An 11,482-nucleotide genomic window follows, 5' to 3' on the forward strand; every position below is an offset into this window, starting at 1 on the left:
TTATTTAATATATTATTACATGTTTTCAAAAATTAAACCACCAAACGCAGTTTCAGTTTTTTTTAAAACTGAAATCAATCTCTAAATAAAACTACCAAACGCATTTTTAGAAATAATTCAAAAATGAAACTAAAAACGTTTTCATTTTTATTTTCGTACAGAAAATAAAAACGTTTTGGAATCAATTCCAAACGCACCCTTAGATTCTACTTCTCCTTCAAATTTTTTGTTGAAGTGATATTCTTCAAATCAAATTAATGAGTCAATATACATTTTTAATTCTAATTATGTGAGAGTCATAATGTTCTAAGATCTTTAGATATTATAAATCTAAAGTTTACATCTTATTATATCAATATTGGCATATATATATATATATATATCCTTCAAAGTCAAGCAGAGATCCACACAGAAGGTCTCAAGAAATCAACTTCAAACAGAGTTTAATCGATTTTCTTGGAGATCAAAAGATGGCTGACGCTGCGCTTTCATTCGCGATTGAAAGACTTGGAATTAATGTTGTTGAAGCGAAATTCTTGTATGGAGTCAAAGGCCAAGTTGAGGATGCACAAGCCAAAACTACGTAAAAAGGACGCGCAGTGAAAAACACTGATTGCAATTATAAACACAAACACAACTTTTATTTATCTTTTCATTACTTTAAACATCAAACACAACTATAATATTAACTTTTGTTTCTCATTTATTTCTTTATTACATTGAAAACAATGAGTAATATTTCCCGTCAATGCATACCAACAACAAATAAATAAAGACTAAATATGAAAAGAAAAATAAACAAAGACTTTGTGGAAAAACTAAACAAGACTTCTAAAAAAACCTAAACAAATTAAGACTTATGAAACAAAACAAACAAATAGACTTCTAATTAAAAACACTAATCAAAGACTGAGAAAACTAAATAAACATCAGAGAGAATATAGTAAATTACAGATTTTTATAATTAAATAAAGTAAATAGTAGACTTTAAAACTATTTGAAATAAATAGACTTCTAATAACACTAATAAAAGACTTATAAGAATACTGAACAAAGATTAATGGAGAAACTGGATAAACACTTTTTTTTTTTTTGGGCTAGTGAACTGAAAAAAGACTTCTAATAACACTAATAAAAGACTTATAAGAAAACTGAACAAAGATTAATTGAGAAACTGGACAAAGACTTTTTTTTTTTTTTTTTGCTAGTGAACTGAAAAAAGACTTCTAAAAACATTTTTGATAACGTTTGGTTTATGGATTATAACCATTTTTTATTTACGTGTGTTTTTTGTGAGAAAATATTGTAGCGAACCACGAACCATGATTCGAATCAGGGTTCCGAATACCCTAACCAAACAACCCTAGAGTTTGTTTGGCTCATAGGTTCAAACCGTGGTTCATAATTATGATTTTTGAAATTTAAATTTTTTATAAAAGGAAAACATTGTTCTAAAACCAAGAACCATGATTTGAACCACGCTGAACCTTTAAAAAGAAAAACGCCCCCTAATTAAAGACTTAACAAAACAAAGATTGATGAAAAACAAAAACAAAGACTTCTTAACAAGATTACATTTCGGCACCACAATTGTTAGAAATATTTTCTAACCCATAGATGGGCATTTTTGGCATTTTAGCAAAATTTTGACAGTCGAATTCAGGTCAACTAATACAAAGCGTGTCTCTATAATTTTATAAAAATTAAGAGATGTTGACGTAATTATTTTTTGTTAAGGAAGAGTTTCTGCTATTTTGATAAAACACACGAGGGAGTGTACGGCTCTCCACCATTTCTGGTACGTGAATGCCTGTAGTCAAGATTTATTGTGGACAGACAATATCAGTTAGGGGTGTAAATCGGCCGGGTAGGGTAGGGTTGAGCTGAAAAATTGAGCCTACCCGACGAGTGCGGGTTGAGAAAATTTTGAGCCGCGACACTATCTTAAATTTACAAATCCGCAACGTTTCGGGTGACCTCAGATAGGGTAGGGTTACTTAGGTTGGTGAAAGCAGATAACTAATATAAAAACAACTAGAATATTTCAATTAGATTGGTACCATTCTAACATGTAAAATAGTCCATATAAAATAAACAGTTTAATCCAGAATAAATAATTCATATAAAGATAAACAATCCATATAAAAATAGTTGCAAAATAGGACATGAAATAAAAGTTAGTGCACTCCAAACTGTTTAATCCAGAATAATAGCATCTTCATTCCCAACTTGCCCCTTATGTGTTGCAATAGAATTTGACAAATCTTGAGAAGAAAACATAACAAAAAAAAAATCATCAGAATCAAGTTTAGAAGAACAAAATAAACAACAAGGAGATGAAATAAAATTAAAAAAAAAATAAGTAAAACGTAAAAAGATTACCTGACTCAATATCTTCATATTCATTAAATTCTTCCAAGTCAATAAGGTTGATGTGCTCACGACTACGCAACCAATTTTGTGTACAAATCAATGCCTCCACCATCTTGGGGCTCAATGAACTCCTAAAGGGATTGAGGATGCGTCCTCCGGTACTAAAAGCAGATTATGAGGCTACTGTTGAAACAGGAATGGCAAGAATGTCTCTTGCAACTAGTGAGAGAACCTTGTAATTAGTTGCATTATTCTTCCACCATTCTAAAACATCAAACTTTGACCGAGTTGGATCCTCCATAGGGTCTGTCAAGTATCTGTCCACATCATTTTTGTACTCATTCACATTCTTCTCCTTCATTTTCCTAAGAAAGGAGCTCCACAAACACCCTTTTCCTTCTAGAGTCATTTTTGCCTCTGGTGTACTTGTTGTTGCCGCCTCCCCACTACTTGCATTAGCCACAGATTCATCTTTGTCCCCCCTATAACCCTCATGCAGCCGGTACATAGTATCCTTCACATTCTTTGCTAATGTTTCAGAAGTGGAAGAAGCATACACTATAGAGAAACAATATGTCAAATAATCCATTTTGTACCTAGGATCAAGTACAACAGCCACAAAGAGAAGACAATTTATATTCTCAACACTCCCCCAATACTTGTCATACTTCTTTTTCATACTCACAGCTATGGATGAAAATATTGAATCATCTTGTTTGCTTAATTCAGATAGCTAGTTTTGCATCTCACACAGCTCATGAAAGTAAGAATTTGAAGTGACATTCAAAGTGGCACTAAACTTCAAAGTTATATTATAAAAAGTCTTCAGAAATTTCACAAACACCTTAACATTTTTCCAATCATCATCAAGTGGCGGCCCAATCTTCCGCTTCCCCCCCTCATCTTCTCGAAAATAAGACACAAACTTGTTATCTTCCTCTTCATATCTTTCAAAAGCTTTTTGAAACTTAATGGCTGCATCTAACATCATATAGGTGGAGTTCCATCTAGAAGGGACATCTAAGCATACGAGACCTTTGTATTCAATTTTCTCTCGCTCTACACATGACTTGAATTTCAGTAACCTAGCCGGAGAAGACCTCACATACCTCACAGCGTTACGAACGGCAGCTATGGAATCATGTAGGTCTTTTAAACCTTCATTGACAATCAGGTTCACTATATGGGCACAACACCTAACATGAAGAAATTCTCCACCTAAAACAACCCCTTTCCACCCATTAATCTTCCTTCTCAAGTAGGTAATCATGGAGTCATTTGAGGAGGCATTATCAACAGTCATAGTGAAGACTCTCTCAATATCCCAAGCATGCAAACATAACTCAATGACTTTACCAACACTCTCTTTCTTGTGACTTGAAATTTGACAAAAGTTTATAATCCTTTTTTGCAAAGTCCACTCACTATCAACACAGTGTGCAGTTAGACACAAATAATTAATATTTTGCACGGATGTCCAACAATCAGTTGTTAGGCAAATCCATTGACTGCCCTTACTAAATTCAGCCCTTAGTTTCTTCCTCTCTTCTAAAAAAAGTTGGTAAATGTCCTTAGCAATCGTAACACGGGAGGGGATAGAGAACCTAGGCTGCATCACTTGACAAAAATTCTTAAATCCTTCACCTTCAACAAACCTAAATGAAAGCTCATCTACAATCACTTTTGCTAACGCTTTTTTGCAATGCTCCTTGTTAAAGCCTATAGCAACAAGACTACTCCCAGTTTCAGTTTGTTTGGAAACTCAGAGTTTTTTGCCTTTTGTCTTGGTTCCTATATGGATATTTCTTGCATTGCTTTTCTATGTGAACCTTCATTCTACTGGTACCGCGCCTCCTACTATCACACGCATATGTTGCCCCACAATAAATACACTTACACATAGGCTCATTTGGATCCCCACTCTCTATGATTTTAAAATGATCCCAAACAGGAGACTTTTTTGTGACTTCTTCCTCTTTTTATTGTCTCCCTCCTCTTTTTCATTTTCAATTGTAGTGCCCAAATTAGGTATAGGAGTAGGGCTGGGTGTGGGAGTGGGCAATGTAATGGGCTCTTTAGGCATAGAGACACTTTCAGTTTCAACAGAAGACTTGCAAGTGCTTTCAGAAGTTTTTGTCGGATGGATGATAAATTTTTCCATCTACCACGCAAATTAACCTAAAAAATAGATAACATGTGATTGAGACTAAGGTATAGGAGATGGGCAATGTATGTCTTATAGTAGTATGATTTAGTAGATACCTTATTATGATAGTAGTATGATTTAGTAGATGCCTTATTATGATATATCATCAATTTTATGTCATCACAAACCTTAAGGCTCTGGCATCATTTTATATTAATGCTACATAACCTAATTTCCAATTAACAATTTATTTATTATGCGACGAGGGATTAAGCTAATACAGGGGGGACAAACAAACTAGAAGAAAAAAAAGCAAAACTTATCAAACACTTCACTTATAAATATTTTCAAATAGAATAAAAGAATTTGATATTGTAAGTATAGTTTCTCAAAACTCACAAAACGAATAAACAAACAAATTGAGTATCAAATTATATGCAATAATGAATAACTGATAGTTTGAGCCATAATAGTATAACCCTACTTATTCCTCCATAATAGTTTGAGCCATGAATAGTTTGAGCCATAAAAGAGGAATAAGTTAAACCATATAACCCTACTTATTCCTCCAATCAGTATACCTAATCAAGACACAATCAGCATTCAAAGTTAGGCTTTCACACTAACCTAATTATCAAAAAAACCTAATTTTACAAAACCTAATTATCAATGACACTAACCCGTCAAAATATCAATGACACTAACATCTGCATTATCAATGACACTAACCCGTCAAAATATCAATAACCTAAATTTTTCATTCATTGTACATTTATACTCCCAACTGCCAAGTAGCCATTTGTAAACGAAGTGATCAAAAGCAAAAGCTCTCAAATTTTTTTTTTCTGTAATATAATTTGGATCGAAGCCATCGCTTCTCTCTCAAACGTTTTCTGAGAAATACATTAATTATCAATTCAACATCTGCATTGAAACACAATTTCCCTACTATCTACAATTTAACATCTGTATTGAAACATCAAGGCTAGAACTTACCAAGAGGCAGCAGCTCCTCCTCAAATGAACTTTCAGAAGAAAATGAGAGAGTAAGATTGCTAAATTTAGGGCAGTGCTTCAAACTTTCAGTCCTGCCCTACGTCAAAATTCAAGAAAAAATGAAACTGAAGAATGAGTCCAAACCAACATTAACCCAAATCTGATCAAACTCAAAACCCGGTGAAACTGGTGAATGTGATAAGTTGATAATCCGGTGATAATCCGGTGATAAGTTGATAACACACATCAATCAAGAAAAAAAAAACTTACGGTGAAAAAAAATGGAAGATTGAGGTGACTCAGGCTTGGGAGGTGAGCGAGGGAAGCTTGAAGTGAAATCGGAGTGGACTCACGGCAGGGGACTGGGAGTCAGTGGTGCGTGCGATTGCGAAGGCTGGGACTGGGAGGCTAGGACTGGCGGCGGCGAGTGGCGACTGGGAGGCTGGGACTGGCGGCGGCGAGTGGCGACTGGGTGGGTGGGAGGAAGGAAAAATGAAACTGAAGAGTGAAGGAAGTCTGGGGGATTAGGGTTACTCTGACTCTCACTCACACACGACAGACGATACATCACACAACTCATTACTCTGTATCTCATTAATCATTAAACGGCCAGGTCGGGGTAACTCGGGTGAGCAGTTGCCCCACCCGCGGCCCAACCCACAAATTGTGGGTTGGGCCTATTATAATCCGAAAATTTAAAAAAAAAAAAAATTAACCCAACATTTTCGGGTAGGGTCGGGCGGATTTGTCAGGTTCGGGTATAATTCTTACACCCCTAATATCAGTCATGCGGGGCCAATAGTGCGCAGGGTTTACGACGAGAAAGTTAGCTCATGTGCCTCTTATCCGCGTGCGGGGCACATGGCAAGCCAAATTGAGGCCCCGTGGTATGCCACAAGCACACATGGTGCCCAATACTAGTTGGCTGGCTTAAGGTTTGGCCACACTCATGGGACACAGAGTTGGGATACGTGGTGCCTAATTCGATAGCTCTTCTAAATATATAAAAGAGTAGTAGTCCAAAAGGGTGAGTTACAGGCGCATGCTTTAGTTTTTATTTTTTTATTTTTTATCTTTCCATTTTAAGTTCAAACTCTTTTTTTCTCATTTTGTTTTGTGTACCTATTGATCATTACATGATAGTCTAAAATAGCGTGTTTTAGGTGCTTTAATTTTTTTCCTTTCCTCTTAAAGTTTTAACTCCTTATTGTTTTTTATTAATGTTGTTATTATTCATTCTATGGTAGTCCAAAACAGAGAACAGAGAGTTTTAGATGCTACTACTCATTACATGTTAAGTGTAAAATAGTGAGTTTTAGGTGCTATTTTCCATTTCATGGCAGTACAAAACATCGAGTTTTAGATTTTTTTTTTTTTCTAAGTTTCAACTCCTTTATTTGTATATTCTATTATTTTATAATTTAGAAGGTTTCATGTATCTAATCATAGAAACTTTTCATTTAGACTAATATATATTTATATATTCTTTTTGAATTTCTGGGTTTTTTTTCTCCATGTTGTTATGTGTGTTTTATGTTATAAAAATTTCAATTATAATTATAGATACATATATCGCACGTATCTAAACTAGTAAATAAAATATCACTCGGTTGTAATTTTTTAATATTATGGAGTTGTAATGAATTTTGATACATGATGGGATACATTTCGGTAAAATGAAAGATACGAAGGCTCTTAAAAAAAAATTAAAAAAAAACCTCACTACAAAACAAAATATCTTAATCAAAAGTTTAAATAGTAAATTGTGAGAGAGTGAATTTTCGTAAATTGCGCATTAATTTTCTCTTTTACATATTGCATAGTATATATATAGATTAAATGATCATTTTCTTAGAAGTTAGAATAATCTAACAAATCCAGACGTTGAGTAGGATCATTGAATGTTGTGATATAAAATGGGTTTGTTTGTTTGTTTGTTTTTATATTCTTTTTGACAAAGCAGTCAATTCATCAACTCATCACTCAAACGTACACACAAAAAATTAAAAATGACATCAGCAAAAACACAAATTTTATTTCTCATATTTACATTGAACATCACACTTTCTCTATCATTACATTGACGATTAAACACAACACAACTTTTATTTCTCTAATTTCATCACATTGATCTTCAGTCTTTTCTTCAGCACCATTTTTCAGTTTACTTCAAAAACTTTATCATAATCATCCATATCAACAATATCAACCCGGACTCCGTTGATGATGACGATCAACATCCTTATACTTCCACAATACGAAAAAACTTAGTTTCGCCATTCAAAGTAGAGAAACCCCAGCCAAAAAAATTATTATTCAGCTTCTCCAAATCATTTGGTTGGGAAACATCGTTTATAGACATGCTTTTGCGACCATTCTCAAATATTATATCAAATTCCGCATAATGCTTCAACACAACCAGTTCTTTAAATGGAACAAACAACTTCTCTTGACCATGATGAACAGCAGCACTACTAAACTTTAAACGCCATCCTTCATCCACAATCATGACTGCCATTCTTTCTGTTCGAGTGCGCTGAAATTCCACTTCAATACCACTGCCACTTTTACCAACTTCACGGTTGTAATCAAGATCTTTACGAGGAGGAATAACAAAATCTTCTGAAGTTCCATGATTTTTAACTCTCACCTCCCACGCACTGTCGTTGTATATTGTTTTAGTCCAAACCATGATGAATATTAATTTGTCAGAAAAACAGCACAAACGAATGAATCCGCTCTACTCAACCAAAAAATATTGAAACCACTGTCTGTACTCTTCTAAAGACGAGCACTCCAATAACCTAATTATAGGACTTTGAATTTGATCATGTTGAATTTTCACTTCAAATCCGTAATTTAATAATCAAACCACATCTCATGAATGACATATATGCATACGAACGGATGGCCAGGCCCAACAGGCCAATATATAATGCGAAATGACTTCAATTTCTATATTCAAAATTAATTACAACTTGGAATAAAATATCCCATTTCATTTTTAATTGTACCTTAGCTTAATTACTCTAAGCCAGTATGGTTGTGCTTCCGCCTTCATACCACTAATAATAATCTGCAGCCACATTTTGATCACTTTTTCCATGTACATTTCTGTTGTTTGTTTCGCGAATTCAATAACTAATACAACTTTTTTTTACAGCGTTTTATCTTATAAAAATTAAAATTTATATTTCAAATTTTGTATCCAAACATATGAACGAAATGAGTACTAAAAGTCCATTTTATTTAGAAAAAGTCAACAAGTCCCGATAATAAATAGGATCATCGAATATTACGATATAAATAGATTTTGTTTATTTTTAAATTCATTTCGACAAAGCTGTCAATTCATCACTCATATCTATATACAAAAATGACAAACACACAAACACAACTTTTATTTCTCATATTTAATATTACATTCAACATCACTCTTAAAAAAAATACACATGACATTGCTAATCAAACACAATACGACTTTTATTTCTTTCATTTCATCACATTAATGATCTTCAGTCTTTTCTGATCAACATCATTTTTCAATTTACTTCTCAGACTTTATAAAAACCATCGATACCAACAATATGAACACGAAACCGGACTCTTTAACGATGATGATCAACATCCTTATTATTCAACAATACAATAAAACTCATCATATTCTACGCCATCCAAAGTAGAAATACCTTCGCCATAAAGTTTATTCGTCAGCTTGTCCCAAATACTTGGTTCTGAAACATCTCTTATCAACATGCAATCGCGACCATTCTGAAAAATTATATCCACTTCCGCATAATGCTTCAACACAACCAACTCTTTGAATGGAGTAAACGACTTCTCATGACCAGCACGAATAATAGCATAACTAAACTTTAAACGCCAATCTTCATCAACAATCATGACTGCCATTTTTTCATCTGTTGTACGATGAAATTCCACTTCAATACCACTGCCACTTTTATCAATGTAACGGTGGTAAGGAAGTTCTGTATAAGGAGGAATAACTAAAGCCCCTTCTGAACTTCCATGATCTTTAACTCTCACCTCCCACGCACTGTCGTGTATTTTTTTAGTCCAAACCATGATGAATATTAATTCGGCGGAAAAACGTCACAAACGAATCAATTCGCTATACTCAACAAAAAATGAAACCACTGTCTAAACTCTTGTAGAGATGTGTTAGGGTCAAAACATGGACAACATTTGGAGAAATAGGTCAACTCTAATTGACTAATATCAACTGGAGACCAGATCGACTGGAGAAGACTGATGAGAGAAGGATTGTGGGGACCACAACTAATATTTTGGGAAAGGAGGTTCTTTAGAGGCCACGAAGATTATCTCAGCCAAATCTTACATTAAAGGCACAAATCTGATCAATATAGAAGAAGAAAGATACTAGAAAGTGAATATAGAAATAAGAAAAAAGAAAGTCAACTCAACAAAATGAAAACTATTCAATCTAAGAGAAAAAAAAAGTATAAGACCTTATCCTATAAATAGGGGATGGAGATAACGAATTAGACATCTTGAAACCTTCATAATACGCATAGACTCTCTCTCTAAATTTCCTCCTCCTTCTTCTCCTCTTTGCATTCTTCATTGTAATTGTACTTTTTATAAGAGATTGTTGTAATTGTATTTTTTATAAGAGATTGTGAAACCCCAGAGCCCTGCAGTGGACGTACTCTGCATTATTAGGAGAATTATTATATATTCGTGTGTTTGTTTATTTTTTCACACTTTATGTTCTTGTTATAGCACTATATTGACTCAAATCGACCCGAATCAACTCACCAATGTGATCGCCACTCGGGAGCAGCCATTAGCCCTTAAACAAATTTAATTATAGAATTTGACCTCATGAGCACAACAATAACCAAATTATAGGACTTTGAATTTGATCATATTGAATTTTCATTTTAAATCCGTAATATAATAATCAAAACTATGCATGAATGATGCACAAGTGGATGGCTAACTGCCCAAGATATAATGTGAAATGGCTTCAAGTTTCATATTCACAATTAATTACAACTTGGAATAAAATATTCCAATTCATTTTTAATTATACCTATCTTAATTACCCTAAACCAATATGGTAATTGTGCTTCGCATATTTGAGTCCTAATTCAAAAATTTTTTTTACAGTATTTTATTTTACAAAAATTAAAATTTCTGTTCTAATTTTTTTATTTAAACTTATGAACTAATTGGACACTAAAAATCCATTTTATTTAGAAGAAGTCAACAAACTCAGATAAGATAAGCAGGATCATTGAATATTACGATATAAAATAGGTTTGTTTGTTATTTTTGTCTTCATTTTCACAAAGCTTTCAATTCATCACTCATACGTAAAAACAAAAATGACGAACACAACTTTTATTTCTCATATTTATTATATTGAACATCAGTACACTTTCAAAAAAAGTAAAATAAAAAAAAATAACATCACACAGTACAACAAAACTTTTATTTGTCTATCATCACATTGATAATCAAACACATGCAACACGACTTTAATTTCTCTAATTTCATCACATTTTGATCTTCAATCTTTTATTCAACACTATTTTTCCGGGTATTTGTACGGGTCGTGCAAGCAATTATAAAACATTGTAAAAATGATCCATACCAACAATGTGAACAAGAACCTGATTCTTTTTATGATGATGATCAACATCTTTATATATTCACGTTATAGAACCTAAACTTTTCGCCATCCAGAGTAGATAAACCGTAACCCCCATCTTCTGGTAGCGAAACATCTTTTCTAGCTATTTCATCGTTCCCCATAATGTTATATAGACATCTTCTGATCGTTATAGACATCTTTTATTGGTAATTACTAATATACAATTCCCCATAACAATAACTAATAGAATGTTTAGTAACCATGGTTCACGATTCTGAGTTTTAAAATTTAAATTTTTTATGAGAGAAAAATACTATAACGAATTG

General features: G+C 33.3%; 1 protein-coding gene across 1 annotated transcript; it reads right to left on the reverse strand.

The window, feature by feature from the left end:
• Nucleotides 1-2,545: 2,545 nt before the first annotated feature.
• Nucleotides 2,546-3,676, reverse strand: LOC112094540 (zinc finger BED domain-containing protein RICESLEEPER 2-like). The gene is made up of 2 exons (XM_024175685.1): nucleotides 3,218-3,676; nucleotides 2,546-3,106 (listed from the first exon to the last, which is right to left on the reverse strand). The coding sequence occupies exons 1-2, from the start codon at nucleotides 3,674-3,676 to the stop codon at nucleotides 2,546-2,548; spliced, it is 1,020 nt and encodes a 339-aa protein (XP_024031453.1).
• Between the last annotated feature and the right edge of the window lie 7,806 nt (nucleotides 3,677-11,482).

The sequence above is a fragment of the Morus notabilis genome, unplaced genomic scaffold (assembly GCF_000414095.1).
Source record: "Morus notabilis unplaced genomic scaffold, ASM41409v2 Scaffold888, whole genome shotgun sequence".
NCBI lineage: Eukaryota > Viridiplantae > Streptophyta > Magnoliopsida > Rosales > Moraceae > Morus > Morus notabilis.